At 39.0% G+C, this 17,468-nt stretch overlaps 2 protein-coding genes across 3 annotated transcripts; both read left to right on the forward strand.

The window, feature by feature from the left end:
• The first annotated feature begins 1,848 nt into the window (after positions 1-1,848).
• LOC143890380 (UBP1-associated protein 2C-like) lies at positions 1,849-15,154 on the forward strand. 2 transcript variants are annotated; one of them, XM_077395028.1, is made up of 2 exons: positions 1,849-3,331; positions 15,132-15,154. In XM_077395028.1, the coding sequence occupies exon 1, from the start codon at positions 1,972-1,974 to the stop codon at positions 3,328-3,330; it is 1,359 nt and encodes a 452-aa protein (XP_077251143.1). In that variant the 5' UTR covers positions 1,849-1,971; the 3' UTR covers position 3,331; positions 15,132-15,154. The 2 variants fall into 2 exon arrangements, with proteins under 2 accessions (XP_077251143.1, XP_077251142.1); XM_077395027.1 differs by lacking the exon at positions 15,132-15,154 and adding an exon at positions 6,949-7,267.
• LOC143891347 (protein trichome birefringence-like 28) lies at positions 13,949-17,247 on the forward strand. Its single transcript, XM_077395937.1, has 4 exons — positions 13,949-14,265; positions 15,132-15,306; positions 15,505-15,686; positions 16,911-17,247. Exons 1-4 carry the CDS (start codon positions 13,949-13,951, stop codon positions 17,245-17,247), a joined length of 1,011 nt encoding a protein of 336 aa, XP_077252052.1.
• The last annotated feature ends 221 nt before the right edge of the window (positions 17,248-17,468 follow it).

Genomic DNA, 17,468 nt, shown 5'->3' on the forward strand with positions numbered 1-17,468 from the left:
CCTTGATGCACCGTGTCCTTCGTTCTGCCTGGTTATGGAGGGTGAGTGTGTAGGTGAACGGCCACTAAATGGGCCAGGTGGATACGCTCAAGTTGGTGGCATGAGTTGGGGCAGTGCATTACTCTTTTCAGGCCGAAAAAAGGCCTCATATGTGGAGTAGAGGGTTTTGTTTTATAGGTAGAGTTAATAGGCATGATGTGACGACAATCTGACACCGTGATAATCATTGGCGCAGGCGGCGGCATTGGCGTGGTACGGTGAGTCAAAAGTGACAAGCCGAAGATGTGATGTGACATGTGAGAGTCACCATCCCCAATGGCAGTAAGGAGCTGCTGGGATATCATATGACAGGGGATGGAAAGCCCCTAGATCCTCTAGAGAGCATCAGGATCCTATACAACTTGTCGCCACAAAGCGGTGTGATGTGGACTTTGTGCAATCTTTGAGCTCATGGAGTTAGGGGTGCAACTTGGGTCGGGTCGGGTTGAGCTTTAACTGAAAAATGAATTGGAATCAACCAGAACCTGACCCAATTTTAAGGTAAAAGCTCAACCCGAATTCCAAAAACTCGACTGGATTTGTATATGTAATTCTTCCTCCTTGATGTTGTTTTCCCTTGATTTGTATATGTAATTCTTCTTTGTAATATTTGACCATCTCGGTCTTTTTAAAGAATTTTACCATTCAAAAAAAAAAAAAAAACCCGGCTGGAGTTGCACCCCTAAATGGAGTGAGTCAGCATGTGGTGACGTCATAAAGGGCTCTGAGAGTTGCGAGATATCACTCGGGAGAAAGCCTTTCTGGAGGGTTCCTCGTCCAGTTGGCAGTCCGACTCGCTGGTCTATTGGAGGGAGTAGCTACTGGCACTCAGCGGAGTGATCGGTCGAGTGGTTTTGTCCTATGCTCACAGGTGCTTCCACGCGTCAACATGCAGTTGGCCGTTCGATTTACCCCAACACAACTGATTACTTTCTTCTGAAATTAATACGGCAAACTAGAACACTTATTTCTCACATGAAACATTATTTTTCACACATTCTATAATGGATACTGAGCATGTTTCTTTCCACTGTCATTTGATTTTTTTCCCAAGATATTTTTTTTGAAAAACCTTTTCTTTATAGTTATGTTACTTTTTGATAATGTGGGGCACACCATTTTATACCCAAACATAGCATGAGTGGTGCGCACCTTTTCACACTCGATTTGGTGGGTCCACAATCTCTACTCAAACCCATGAATATGGTGGAGCCAACTATTTTACACCCCACCATATGATGAGGTGGGCCCACCATTTTACACCTCAAGTTTTGATGGTGGGCCTAGCACTGAAACCCACCCATGCCCACCATTTTACACCTCATGTTATTGATGCGATGGGGCCTACCATTTTACATCTCTATCAAACTATGCGTAGGGTGGGGCCCACCATTTTACTCCTAATGCTATTGATGAAGTGGGGTCCATCATCTATCTCTACCCAACCTTATCCATTAGAGTAGGTTCTACCATTTTACACCTCATGTTTTGTTGGTGTGGGAACCACCATTTTACACTCATGCATAAACGCATGGGCCTGGAATACTTCATGGTAAGAGAGACATATGATTAAGGTTTTACGAGTTCCGAGTGGCCATCGGATTTGATATCCTTGAACAACATCACAATGGCTCTTCAGATCAACTATCCTGATCTATGTCATTTCTAACCTACACTGAGGCATGAACTTGTTTTTGTCCAGAGTAGTGGGACCATGTATGTAGAGAGGCCCGGCCCGGTTTTACCACTTACCGAGTGGGAGACCCAAACCCCATCTATACAAGGCCCAGACTTACGTGGCTATAAATACTACCTCTCGCGAAACCTAAAATCTCCCACGACCGCGCGCCTCTCTTTTAAAAAATCACTCCTTCCTCTTCTAGGGTTAGGGTTTCATCTCTAGGGTTAGGGTTTTCCTCCCCTTCTCTCACCATGGATCCTTCCTTCAAGAAGCGAAAGGCCGAAGAGAACGGCATCGTCGTTGTAGACACCTCTTCCGTCTCAAAACTAACTCCCCAAGACGCTCGCAAAATCATCGAACCCTTCACTCCCGACCAACTCCTCGACATCCTCCAAGACGCTGCGGTCCGCCACCCTGACGTCCTCGACGCCGTCCGATCAATCGCCGATCGAATTCCCACCCAACGCAAACTCTTCATCCGCGGCCTCGGGTGGGACACCACCACTGATGGCCTCCGTACACTCTTCTCCTCTTATGGAGATCTCGAAGAGGCAGTTGTTATACTCGACAAAGTCACTGGAAAAAGCAAGGGCTATGGATTCGTCACTTTCAAGCATATGGATGGTGCCTTACTCGCCCTAAAAGAACCGAGTAAGAAGATCGACGGTCGGATGACGGTGGCTCAGCTCGCTGCTGCTGGCCCCCCCGGTGGCCCTACTGCCAACGCCCCGGTGGCTGATGTCTCGAGTCGGAAGATCTACGTTGGGAATGTCCCATTCGACATGCCCGCCGACCGATTGTTGACCCATTTCTCGTCGTATGGGGAGATCGAGGAGGGTCCGTTAGGGTTTGATAAGCAGACCGGGATGTCGAGGGGGTTCGCTTTGTTTGTGTATAAGACTGATGAGGCTGCTAGGGCATCGTTGGTTGATCCTATTAAGACGATTGAGGGGCATCAATTGGTTTGTAAGTTGGCAACCGATGGGAAGAAAGCCCGGCCTGTTGTTGGTCCTGGTGGGATTCAAGGCCACTCGGCCGGTGGGCCCGATGTTATCGGTCCCGATGGGCTTGGGGTTGGGGTTGGGGTTGGGTTGCCCCCGCCATCTTCCATGCCTGGTTCGCTCTCTTCTCAGTACGGTGGGCCCGGTGGGATTACTTCCTATGGTGGATTGGGTTTTGGTGGTGGGCCGCAGGGCCCGGGGCTGAGTCATCATCACCATCTGAACTCGCCATTGCAGTCGTCGATTGGTGGGCCGGGGCTTTCGTCAGTTGGGGGTCAGCTGCCATCATCACTGGGAAGCGTTGGTGGTATTGGTGGTGGAGCGTATGGTGGTGGCTTGGGAGGGCCATATAGTTCTTCTCAGTATGGTGGGCCTGGTTCAGGTGGGTTCGGCGGGTTGGGTGCTGGTTCTGCGTTGGGTGTTGGTGGGTCGTCTTTGTATCGGATGCCACCAAGTTCGGTCGGAATGCCTACTGGTGGATATCCAGAGAGTGGGCATTATGGGTTGTCATCTTCTGCTTATCAAAGCCAGCACCACCAGGCGGGTTCATCACCAGTTCCTAGGGTACCAGCTGGTGGGATGTACCAGGGCATGCCCCCTTACTACTGAGGTAACATGATTTGTCTTTTACCTTATTTCCCATTCTATAGAAACTGTTGCATTTGAGTGTTTTCATTTGCTCCCTTACTATTTAGATAACATGATTTATCATTTACCTTATGTTCCATTCTATAGTTACTGTTGCATCTGAGTATTCTCATTTGCTCCCTTACTACTGAGGTAATATGATTTATCTTTTATCTTATTATATTCATTTCCTTTGCTTCTGTCGCAATTTTAGTGATTTGCTTGCTAGTGTTAAGCCGACTCTGCTGTGGATTTATGAATTCGGTGTAATATTAAAATTCATCTTATTCACATCTAGAATAATTATATTTTGTACCAGTATGCATTTCTTGGAATTCGGTGTGATGCCATTTGAATGCTGTTTGTTTTGCCTGATTAGTCCCTGCATCTGTTTGATTTTGATAATCGGCTTACATGATAGGCATTCAAAGGACTGAGGTGATGTATAAGGTGATGTATAGGCCTTCTGTTTTACTTTCACTATTGTACTTATGTTTGGCGATTGTATTACTGATTTGTGATTCCATGCATATGCTTTTAGTTTCTCCTGTTTGATTTTGATTATTGGGTTACACCTTCAATTCAATTTCTATATTGTTCATGTATAAAATGAAATGGAAAGCATTTTGTTTTGGTTCGATTCATTACCAATACCTTCCTTTGTTCCGTAATTGTTTTATATTAATCGACATTCAAAGGACTAAGGTGATATATGTTTGTGTATGCAAACTTTGGAGGATGCAACATTGTTTTAGTGCTGCGTTCTGCCCAATTTTTTTGAATGGCATGCTGTGTTCTGCCGCATTAGAAATGCTTTATTTATATATTTATTTTTTACTAATTGTTTTTCACACTAGGCATATTTTTCCACATGGTCCTCCTAGTTTTGCTTGTGTTGTGGTCTTGTGGCTTCTCTTGTATGGTCACTTTGTGATTATTTGGTTCTTGTATTTTCCTGCAAAATGTCCACATTTGGATAAGTTGCTCCAACATCAGTGCATGTTTCACAACTTTAATGAAGTTATGTTCATTTGCTGTTGTGTTGTTGCTTTTTGAAGTCTATTCTTTGTGCCTTATGTCTCACTTTTGGTTTAGTGATTCCCTTGCGATGGTAATGATTTTTCTTGATTAGTGTTGGGATCTTTGGTGTTTTTTTGCTACTTTCTTCAAGCAATCTGTTTGTGACGAGACTTCTATTTGTTATGTTACACAATTTCAAGGTGCATGATTTCTTGCATGTTACTGCATGTAGGCCTTCCCTTTAGTCTTTTTTTATTCGTTTATCAACTACATTTTGTTCCAAATTGCATGTACTTTTTCCTTTTCCTTTTGCTTTTTTTACATGTGGTTCTTGTTTTTGTTTGTGCTTTTCAAGCTCTCTCTATATGTGGGAAATATGTGTTGTTGTTGGGCCCAGTCTAGGTGGGATGGGTGTCCTAATTGGGACTGAGAAAAATGCTGTTTGGCTTGATCTTGGCTGGTTGATGCAAATGGAGTACATGCTTGTTCTGAGTGTAATACAAGTAATATTATAAGTTGTCAAACGGTTTGTGAACATACTTATTTTAAATTAATATTCAAAGGATTCTTGTGCTACAAAAAAGACAGCCCATTTATATACGCCGTTGAGTTGAGAAATGAGAGACATGTAACATAACCTTCAAGTCTAGGCTTTAGGTTTTGATTTTAATATGCATTTTGATTGTGATGGAAATGGAAACATGTCGGTTTCATATGAAAATTTTGGTGGAAATCTTGTAAAATAGCATGAATGCATGGAAATATATGCAAATGATGGACATTTAAGATGAAACTTCATGAAGTGCTAGAATGAGCACAACTACATACTAAAAAACCACCACATAAGAAAAAAAAACACCACCAATAATGATTTAACAACATCGAACACCTAGTGTCATGCATTATCGCGTTATTCTGATAATTTAATACATACGACATTTCACATGCAATTTATATAAATATCTATACATAGCACATATTATAGTATATTATTAATAAACTTATGATTTTGGTTTCGATATGGGTTTAAATTTGGGTTTGTGTTTCGTTGGAGATGGAAACTGATGCATTTCGGTCATTTCTTATTGATTTTGATGAAATTTTAAAACTGCGAGTATTTGATAATTTGGGATTAAATTACTAAGATCTGGTATATGCTGCTTTATTCTGCATTGCAATTGATGGATCATGTATTTGCATGCGGGGTAAAATACATGATGGAGTCGTGGTGCAAACATATAGGATTGCAGATGACTTTCTGCTAATTCAGGAGTAATATATGAATTTTAACTCAACAAAAGAGCAACATGTATTCCGAAATCAGCAGAAATAGATTATAAATAATCAAATACAGCAAGATTTTTCAAAAAAAAAAAGAAAAAGAAATAAAATTCTATGCTTAAGAGTTCAAACATCACAGAAACTGAATTCTTCCAAATTGTTCCATACAATAATTTCCGAAAGAGTAAACAGATGTCCTATGAATAAAAATCAGATCTCAGTCAAATCTGTCCTAGAAAATCAGATCTGTGAAGACAATACCTAACTAGTGCCGAACATGAATATTCGATTGAGGTTGAGAGACATGAGGTGCATGAGCCCTAATATGTAAGCATAAGCTGATAATAGAGATAGGGGCGGGCTATAAGACCATAGGGGTGAATGCATTAGTCGGCTATAAGGGATGAAGCCGTGGTTTACTCGGCTTCCGCATCTGACACAGATGTCTAGTTCTACATGCACCACTCTCCACGTCTCGAAATGAATTCCATGGCAGATGCGGCTTTATTGCTCAGCCGAGGATGCACATATTATTACCAAAACGATTATATATTTCTTTGTGATATATTTTTGCCCTGTATGATTTATATTATTTCCATCGTTACTTTCTTTGTATTCTGCAATCTTGAAGTTATCTAATCAGATTTGCCCTTGGTTACATTTCCATCTTTATTTGTTCATAGAGGTTTTGAGGTGGACGTCCTGTTCCTCTGTCTTTTAAATTATCTTGGGTTGTTTTTAGTCGAATGCTATACTTTAACGTTTTAGTGTATTCGTCACTATCACATTTGTCGTGTCTTGATGTAATTCTGTTCTTTTGTGAGGTGCCCTGTGTGAATTTATTAGTAGTGGAAGGATGCTTTTGATTGTAATTCTTTCTTGTATTGTTGTTTCTTTGTATTTTCTATTATGGAGGTTAAGCAATCTGACTTTCTTTACTTAATTTTCCAGAGAAATTATATGGTGCAAGGCCTTACAACAATAAGGCCCTTGTACGGTGGAAGTACCAACCTTGATATTTGATCCAACAGCAGCTTCTCAAAAAGTGAGCTGCTGTTGGATCAAATATCAAGAGTGGTACCCCTACCATATTGTTGTAAGGCCTTACACCATAAAAAAACTCAATTTTCCATATGTCCTTGTTTTGTAGTTTTTGTAGTGGGTTTCCTGTGTTTCTTTGTTGCTTTAGCTATTGGCTTTGGTTGCTTTTTGTTTGATGCTTTAGTGTGGTTGATGAACTCTGTTTTGTTTGTAAGATATGGAATTATGGATTGAGTTTGTGATGGGTATGTGATTCAGGTGTGTGACTCAGCTCTTGGGCGGAATTGCTTTAAATGGTTGCTTTGGAATGCCGACATGTAATCTGCTTTGGAATGCCGACATGTAATCTGCTTTGATGAATGATTTGTCAACCATTTGTGGCTACTGATCTGCCTTTAAAATGCGGTTTGTTTGTGATGGGTGGTAGTTGAACTGTTGAGCTTTTGAGACAAGTAGTTTAGTATGCAGTACTCGAGACTCTTCTTACTATGGCGGGGGCCATACACCTGTGCTTATATATTCTAATATTCCCAACATTTTGTTCCATCTACTTTATGCAACCTTTTTTATTTTCTTTTGTTTGGGCATGGTTTGGCATGCAATGCTATTTAGCTTTACTGGGATTAACTATTGTGTGGCTTTACAATAACCATAGCATGTGTTTCTTGAGCTACTGTGAACAGCATTTGTACTTGGATTCTGTTGCCTATTGTTAGTAATTGCAGTGTAATATTTTTTTGGCTGTTTATTTATTTTCTGGTTAAATTTTTATCTGGGGAACTGTTTTTTCACGCCAACTCTTTGTTTAGTATTTTTTTTTCAGTTTGTTTCCCAATCAAAATGATTCTAATGTAGAATAGGGTGCATAGTAACAAAACAAGGTGTCTATTGCAGCTTCTTTTATCTGCTCTGTTTATTCCATGTTTAATATGTAGTTATTGCTGAACAATACTAGATATGATCCTTAATGATACTATACTATTTCCTACATATATCAGTCTCTCTTATTATAAAGTCATGTAGGGGTGTCAACAGGCCAGATCCAAAATTTACCTTGTCATTTGTCCGGGTCCAGATTTGGGTTTTCATTTTTTGGTTAAACCTGTGATTGAGTCCAGTCCATTGACACCCATAGAGTCATGCTACACATAGTATTCATTTTCTCGATGCAATTTTGTACCCATTTTATATATATATATATATATATATATATATATATATTTTGCTATGTTCGGTGTGCTTTATATCGATTGAAGTTATTACAATGGATTTAAGTGCGAATTTTTTTTGAATGGCTTGAATGCGATTTTGTACCATATATATATATATTGTTATGTTTTATATGGATTAAAGTTATTAGTAAAAATGCAAAGATCGCAAAGATTTGTGGTCCAGAAGGTCAAGCTTGTTGCGAAGTATGCAAAGTTGTTATTTTTGTAAACATACTTATAGTTCTGTTGGATTAAGATGCACTTATGTTGGCTTTAATGCCTATAGTTGCAATTAATATTTTGTGAGGGTCTGTATAGTTTTTGTATCAATTTGCACTTATACTTGGAATCAATAATTGCCTACGTGTATGTGTATGTGGTACCGTAAATGGTAAAAAGAAAGTCACTTTTATTCTCCTTACTAAAAGTCACTCATTAAGGCAATTTTGCCTCATTTACATGATCAGATTCGTTGATCAGAATGGTAGGTATAAATGACCAGCTTATGGGTGTTGAGATCACCTTGGTCGAATGAAGCATCTATCAATCCTTACATTAAAAAAATGTATCATATGTTGTATGAGTCGATACATGGATTGTTTACCTTGTAGTTATATGCTTAGTCATGCATATTTATTGGGATCTGTATGGATATAGAACTGATGCAAGCCTAGGGTTTGCAATTTAGATATGGGAAACTTTAGAACATTAAACGGATTACTAATTCGATATCGCAGCAAATATTCTCAAACAAATTAAACATCACATGATAATCTTTCACAAATAGAGAATTCATAGAAAACTATTGAGTTTATTTGTCAATAAGAATCTAATCTATTTAAGCAGTGTTTCATACATTAGAACCATGAAAGGAAATCAAGCTAACTAGGAAAGAAATGAAAGCACAAGTGTATTAACTATAAATAACATAGTTACCGGAAACTTCCTAGTTGGATGGGAAGCTCGCCTCGGAAGGTGAGTTCCGCTTCCCAGATTTTTCCATGCGTTTCCTCTTAATTAAGAGTATGCTTCCTATTTAGCTCATTATTTGTTCCTAAAATAATATTTTCTCCTTTTGCTAATGTTGAAGGAGCATAATTAAAAATAGAGTGCATTTAAAACTTAAAAACTTGTGAAATTGTAATTTTTGTGATATTTTTTCAAAAATTTAATATTTAGTATACATGAATAAAACTTGCGAAACTGTAAATTCCTAAAATTTGTAATTCTAATTACTCGCAAAGTCTTCTTTTCAACCTGCAATCCTTGCCTATAGTAACCATTCCTCCCCAACCTACTACAGTCCTACTTCTTGTTCACTTCCAACGAGCCTTGTTATCTGCTTAATGTTGACTTTCAATAGTGCTTCCCACAAATTTTATCTTTGCTTTCTTTAGAGCTTTTCACTTCCCGTATTTTCTCTTTTCTAAGCCCTCGCTTCCCGCATCGCTTCTTGCACTCGCTTCCCACTATGACAACTATGATAAATAACAAATCTAAATAAAAAAGTCTATAATGGCTTTAGATTGTTTCCTAAATGGTGGCTAAGGGGATGATATTGAAGTTGACTGGATCAAGGTATGGTGGTGATGGTAGCAAGGGTTCAGGGATTTTTTGGGGAATGTTGATGTAACAAAAAAGGGGAGAGATTAGAGGAATAAAGGGAGGAGAGGAAAGGGAAAGGGGATCAAGGGAGAGGAAAATAGAAAGAGAAGGGCGAGTATGGGATAGCATACCCCAGGGGCTATCCCCAGGAGGAACGTGTTGGGGCCTTGTGCCTTCCAACAACAAGAGGGAGGGAGGGAGGGGTTCTTCCCTACTTCAAGGGAGGGGCTCATATAGGGGCTATTTTAGGGTAATGGTGTAGACATCCCCACATCTAGGTCTAATCAAATACAATAACTGAATGAAAATAAATGAAAAAAAGTGTGCAAGTGAGCTAAAGTGACATATGCTAAATAAATAAACCAATCACAAGGCTAAATCACATCATAAGCCTATGGCTTTGAGATCACCTTGGTCGGATGATTGTGGGTCCTCGATAGCATATTTCTTTTAATTCTCATTTAGGGTTCCACCAAGATAAGCTAAACCATTGATTTTTGTAGCCCTTTATCTTACTTTTGGTATGCCCATTCGGGATGGGACTAGACCATGCGTGTTGCCTCATGACGTTCTACAGGATGAATGGTCTTGACCTCACATACATGCTCCTTCCTAAGCTCCCTTGTTTTTTATGAGTTGTTTGAAGGATAACCTAAGCTCCCTTGTTAGGATTAGGAAATTGCCTTTTACCATTGATTGTACGCGTGTCTTGCTGCAAAATTGTTCTCATGTATTATATGCTGTATGAGTCTATACTTGGAGTGTTTACCTTATAGTCATATGTTCAGTCATTCATATTTATTGGCGTTCATGTATATACAGAACAATATATTTTTGTAAGGGAAATGATATCCATATTTGTTCTCGTAGATTATATGTTGTATGAGTTTATAGTGGAGTGTTTAACTTGTCATTATATGCTAACAGTCATGCATATTTATTGGCTTTCATATGCATACGGAACATATTTACCTTGTTTCAACACACTTCATTTTACTGTGTTCAATAATAATGAGTGTAGAATCATTTCCTATTTGATAATTTATTGTTTTATGATTAATTGTACCTATTAATACATTTACTTGTTTTGGCAGTTTTACATTTAATTTCCTATTTCTCTGCGATTGAAACCTCGTAGATTTTTTTCATTGGCTAAATTTGTTGGAGTTTACCTGGTACTTTTTTTTATGGTTGCAGCAGTCTCTCCCTCTGATTTTTGGGTACTTTTTTTTTTTTTGAACTCGTTCTTTCCTTCGCCTGTTTTTGTGGTCTTTGGGTAATTAGGATTCAATTCCTCTAAGATTGTCATGCCTTTCGGGAGAGATAAGGAGACATTCACTTATTGTAATGAGAGGGTGCTATGGTGGTTTTGCTATTGCTTGATGATGTCTGTTTGATCATTTATAGAATTTTAAAGAGCTCTTTGGGTGAAATGTATTAGGATGGGTTAGTAATTAAGAGTAATGTAGCAATGGTTTTTGGTACCTCTGTTTGAACTTTGAAGTGAGCACGGGCAGTAATTGGGTGTTCTTAATTATGGTGGCTACATGGGGCAAAAGGGGTGGGCTGTGTTGGACCCAGCTAAATCGCAAATTGGTAGTCTTGGTAATCTAATTGTGGATTGGACAGTTTGTGAGTGATGTATTTCGTGGGCTGTATTTATGCTTTCAGGAACAGTGTGGGTTGGATGGATTAACTCAATCACTGGTGGAAAATATAATCATAGGTTGAGACAAAGGGGTGGTCTTACCCTTGTAACCTAATACAATGATTCAATCGAGCTCATATTTGTTTGAGTGACTATCTGACCCTTGAGGGACGTTCAACCTGAGGACGTTTGCACCCAAGTCTTCTTTTGAGGACTTATTTTTCTTCACTTAAAAGTCCTCATAAAACGGATGAGGCATTAAATGTTAGGGGTAGAAGTCTAAGCCCTCATTTGTTTTTGGGTGTTGTTTTGTGCACAGTATAATGGGGTTTTAGCAAGCATGGGCTCTTTTAGGCCATTTCACCGAACAAGTCCTTCAGATATGCTGCATTATCCTTTCCTTCAGATGCGACTGATAGATGCATTCACACAACAGCAGCAGCAAGCTCAACCCTCCCTAAACCCTGCCTGGAACCAAACCTCAAAACCCATTTACCCTTTTCCCTCCACTTGAAGGTCTCAATTGGCGCACTATTCTACCAGTTGCTTTGAGGTTCGTGTCTCCCTGTGTGATCAAGGTCATGCTTTTGTGCGACACAATTGTGAGGAATTCTAGGGCCAACAAAAAATTGAAAGAGGGATTGATTAGATCAAGATTATGCAATAAAAATTGAAACTTATAAATGAGTAGAAGAAAACTACATGGTTTAATGTGTTGAATTAAGAGAAATCAATGTTTCACCATGATTTCAGAAAATTGCCCGTCTGTGGAATAGTAATCTTGAACAGTGCTATGACAAGGTTTTAAATATTGGTTTTTATGCATGTCATTCAAGATAGAAATGGAAACATGTTTTTTATCTTAGATTTTTCTTTAGATCATGTAAAATTATTGAAGAAGTAAGTGAAAAATATATCAAAAAAATGTGAAAACCCATATTTTTTTTGTGCAATGGTTGAAATTTGAACTTCTGGATGAGTAGAGTGAAGAGGTGTGTTGAGGGCCCACTCTCCTTGGGCCATGTTAAAATGAGAGGGGGGCGATGTTTCAATTTAATTAGGCATTTGCAAGGGACCGTTACAGAAGGCATATCTCCGAATGCTGTTGCATGCAGCCACATAGGTTCAGATTTTGTCTTATTCTGAACGTATGGCGCTGCCCTCATACAACAGCTGTTCCGCCCGCGAAATGCCTTCTGTGATGGTCTCTAGCAGATTCCAATTTATCAAATATCATACGAAATCAGAAATCAGAAGCGACTGATTATCACTGTAATTGGGGATTTATGTTTTTTCCCCTGTAATGGCTAATTTACCAGATTCTTTGACATGTACCACAGGATTTGAAATCTGCTCTTCTAAATAAATCAATAAAAAGCGTTCTGATAAAGAAAGACATTGGTGTAATCCCTCTAAATTCTACGTTATGCACATTTCCTAGAACTCCTTGCTGGAACCCAGTTTCTGTTAATGCAAATTCATTCTCCATTGGACGAAAAAGTATATAGAGATGTTCAGGATTTCCATTTACCTGTTCATTTCCTCTGAACTTTGCCTTCTGATAGGCTTTTCAAGATACAATCTGTGGCAATGTGATTTCCTAAGAAATGGGGTTAATGGTTATATACGTTCAGCCCCATTTGTGTGTCTTTTCATTTAGTCAGAGAAAAAGGGTTAAATTGCAATCATTTATAGCAAAAGGAAAAGCAAAAGGATTGGAAATGTTGGATGTGAAGTTTAAAATGAACAAGGGATGTGATAAATTCACCCCCTTTTGTTCGCCTTGCCACTGATTACTTGTGTTTTACACAAGGTGTGGCCCAAGGAACCTCTACCAATTGAAAGATTTGATCCATCCGATGGGGGATGGTTTTTCTCCATGATCCATAGTAAGGCCCAGAAAAGGGATATGCACATTCAGCATGTAAGTAGTCCTTTTTAATTTTTGAATTTACTAATCATGGTTTAAAGAAGGCATATAATAATTCCATGATGCTTCTAACAACACATAACAAGCTGGTCCCATCACCAGCGGATATCCTGTGCATAAATGACTACAATAATCGACATTTAAACTTTCCCTGACGGAACTCTAAGGCCTAGTTCATTTCAGATTTTGAGAACCGATTTTGAGTTCTAGAGTTTTGGACTGCTAACGGCTTGAAGACATCCTTAATGGGCATTTTTCAACATGATCGATCAAAGGTCTAGAATCATACTATGGGAGTGGGACAAAATGCAATAGATCGTATCTTCAACGAACAACAATATTCTAGGACATGATCACCATACACATGGCATTGGTTCCATGCCGCTAATGATGGTTTTCTGTAATAAGAAGAAGTGCAAAATTTTCAATCTAATGTGGGAAGATGGGTGATGGTAACAACGCTAGGGGGGATATAAAAACACTAGTTCCCACATACAAACGATGTTCAATGATTTTTGGCGTGACCATGTCAGTTAAATTGGGTGGCTTTGTCAATGGTAGAATCAGGTCGAAATCCTCACCTAATCCTTCTGTTTTTCCAGATCAACGGATCTCCCTTTATTTCAATCAAATGACCGAAACACCCTTCATTAAATATTCATCAACAATACCAAAAAAATGAAATCGTCTCCATTGCAATTAATATTTTCCAAGGGCATTCAGGTCACTCAGAAAAAAATTCCTAAAAAGTGGGACGAAAGCTTTGGAGATTTGTAATAAAAGTTCAACACAGGTCATATGGCCCAGATCCACACCAACTTTCATACTAACTAGTGATCTCTCTACTGCAATACAAACAAAAGCATGGAGAAATTCCACAAGAAATGGGTGGTTTACTACTATGTTAGTTTGGTTGCCTTCTTCATTCCCATCATCTGTATCTATCATAATGCGAAGATCGCTCCGGTGACGTATGGGATGAATGATAAGTGGAGTAGTTTAGAGGGAGGAAAATATAACATATTTGATGGGAGGTGGGTTTATGACCCAAAGTTCTATCCACTTTACAATGCACAGAAATGCCCGTTCTTGAGTGAGCAAGTGAGTTGCCAGAAAAATGGAAGGCCAGATTCTGACTATGAGAGTTGGAGGTGGGAAGCTAAGGACTGTGAGATTCCTAGGTATGTAACCAAGGTCTATATGGCAACTTGAATGGATATCTTTGAGAGAGAGAGAGAGAGAGAGAGAGAGAGAGAGAGAGAGAGAGAGAGAGAGAGAGAGATTTTACTGACTTCGTAGTGCTTTTGTTGTTTGAGTTTATATGTTTTTTTCCTATTTTGAGGGTTAAGCAAAATATTTATTAACATATTTTAAAAAGACGAATGGAAAGTGGGTCGAGTCAAATCGACTCGAACGAGTTACCTGTGGTGCGAGTCAATTCAGTTCGGATGATTTTCGAGTTGAAGACTTCTATAAAGAAGATTAAAATACCATCGTTCTGCTCTCTATTTTTATACATAGTCGACATAAAAGCTATTAGTCTTAACTCACATTCCAGTGAGACATCTTCTAGAACTCCGAGTCAATCCACAACGACTATAAACGATTCCTATATTCAATCAAGTTCCAGTACTCAATCAAGTTCCAGTACTAAGGGGGGATCAGTTGTATATGAGAGATTGGCCTGCAATCAAATGTTACTAGCCTTCTTTTCGTTTGCTCCACACATTACAAATATGTTTCATTTCTGTTGAACGAGTCTTCAAACCTTTTTTTTTTAATCCTAAGGACAAGTTATGCCTTGATTTCCGACACAGAGCTCAAGTGGGTAATTTCTTAAAATGCATATCTTTTTATCTTATTTCTATTTCTGCAAGTTATTTGTTTTACTAAGCCAAGGGATGGTATTTGAATGAATCCTTCATTTAAAATACAAGAAGGTATGGTTGGGAAACAACCAATTACTCTAAAAAAGCTTAAGCTGTTACAGTTGGTGTTTTTTCTAATCATTTATGAGTTTGAATCTTTGATTTAATGATGTTGAAAGGTTTAATGGGAGTGACATGCTGGAGAGATGGAGAACGAAGCGCGTTATCATCGTAGGAGACTCACTCAATAGAAATCAATGGGAGTCTCTTGCCTGCCTTCTCTACTCAGTCCTCCCTCCGGCTCGGACCAACGTCAACGTCGAAAACTGCCGCCACAAGGTGTTCCGAGCAATGGTAATCAACTCCGAAAAATTACCAGGATTAAATAACAATCCTATAAGTGATATGAATAAGTTAATAATTAATCCGTAATAGATTTTCTCAGGAAAAATCTTTCACAGTATATGTTTACGTTTTTAGTGAAAACGCCTTTTTTTGCTAAAGAAACATTATGAATATGATAAAAAATTTGAGTTTCTATTTTGGTTGCAGGACTACAATTGTAGTGTAGAGTTCTTTTGGAGCCCTTTTCTTGTCCAACTGGATGAGAGACACCCAGAAAGAAAGGTGCTAAAGCTTGATGAGATTTCAGATTCAGCTAAACATTGGCGAGGCGCCGGGATAATGGTGTTCAACACTGGTCATTGGTGGCTGCACCGTGGCAAGGTGAAAGCGTAAGTGATTCAATACACAGACATAAATGTTTAATTAGTTGTTAAATACATGTTTACAATGAGAGATTATAAATTATATCGAGATTTATTTTCCGTAAAGCACAATGGGGTCCACTTGTAGGATGGTCCAAGCCATTAATTTGTTGGGCCACATAGTAAGTAGGCTGTACCCTATAAAGTGCATGTCCTTAGGATGGTCCTAACCCTCGGATCTGTAGAGGGACTGCACATTATAGAAACCTCTACAGAGGGTTAGGATCATCCTATGAAGAACTGTTTGGATCATCCAATAAAGTGAGCCCTATACTTTTTGAAATATACTGGACTCCAGGTTCACAAACAGCATATAAAAAATGAAAGACAAGACTAGTTGTGCAATTATTAAAATAGGGTTGTGCCAATATCAGTAGCCTAAAAGATGGTTATAGGGAGAATAGAGAGCTTAAGGTTTTCTTTGGATGTCACCAAAATAGGTCATTATTAAGGAAAAAAGAATGCTTTATTTAATCTTAACTATGTCATTGAAAAAACTATTTTAACCACTTCTTTGCAAATAATCAAATGCAAATGACACTTAGATCATCTGAAGGACCTCATATTGTCTTAATACATACCATGTTTGGCCACCATGGCCCCCTTGAATGGGTATTTTCTTTCACTAGTTTTTTAGGTGCTATTGATGCTATATCTTCTACTCCGGAGACAATCTTACTCCCTCCTTCTCAGACCCCTCTCATACAATTGGACCCAAGAATATTTCATGGTTGACCAACATGGCCCCCTTGATGATTTACTAACGCCGACTTGATAATCAAGGTTTTGGGATCATCCAATCTTGTCGAGGCCGACTCAACCAATCCGACTATGTACACATGTCTCTCTCTCTCTTTCTCTCTGTGTGTGTGTGTCTCTCTCTCTGTGTGTGTGTGAATAGAAGTGAGAAACTGCAGGTGGAATTTGTTGGAGCACAAAGGAAAGCAAGTCAAGAATCTTAAAGTGGAAACCGCGTTTGAGATAGGCATCAAGACATGGGCAAGTTGGGTCGACCAAAACGTTGATCCTGCTAAAACAACCATCTTTTTCCGAAGCATCTCCCCTCAACACAACCGGTCCGTCTCTTTGCTTCCCACACTACTACTAGTTACATTTCTTCATTATGTAAGCCACTCTTCTGTGAAAAATCTTAGTGCTATATTGAAGAAAATGGCCTTTTTGAACTCGCAGAGTTTCACATTGGTGCTACAACCAAACGAAGCCGATCATGGACGAACACTATGTGGGGTCATTTCCAAGGCGCATGATAGATATCACGGAGAAGACGCTGAGAGAGATGAAAACACCTGTGAAATACTTGAACATCACTAGATTGTCCGAGTACAGGAAAGATGCGCACACAACTTTGTACACGGTTAAACAAGCGAAGATGGTGACCAAGGAGCAGCGAAAGCAACCTAAGTTGTACACTGACTGCAGCTATTGGTGCTTGCCTGGAGTGCCCGATACATGGAATGAACTGCTTTACGCCTCTACAGTCTTCCAACCCTCTTCCTACATTTTATAGTATTCCTGGAGTGCCCGATACATGGAATGAACTGCTTTACGCCTCTACAGTCTTCCAACACTCTTCCTACATTTTATAGTATTCCTCTGTTTCTCTCATCCTTCTTGCTTACAGATTTATCATAGCTGGTTTTGTAACTTGATCATGACTTGGTTGCTTTTATACATGAAAGTGATAACTATGCGTACAAGCAAAACACTTGATAGATACTTGATAACTTC

The sequence above is a fragment of the Tasmannia lanceolata genome, unplaced genomic scaffold (assembly GCF_043159265.1).
Source record: "Tasmannia lanceolata isolate RefF3 unplaced genomic scaffold, GAP_Taslan_0.1 ptg000013l, whole genome shotgun sequence".
Classification (NCBI taxonomy): domain Eukaryota; kingdom Viridiplantae; phylum Streptophyta; class Magnoliopsida; order Canellales; family Winteraceae; genus Tasmannia; species Tasmannia lanceolata.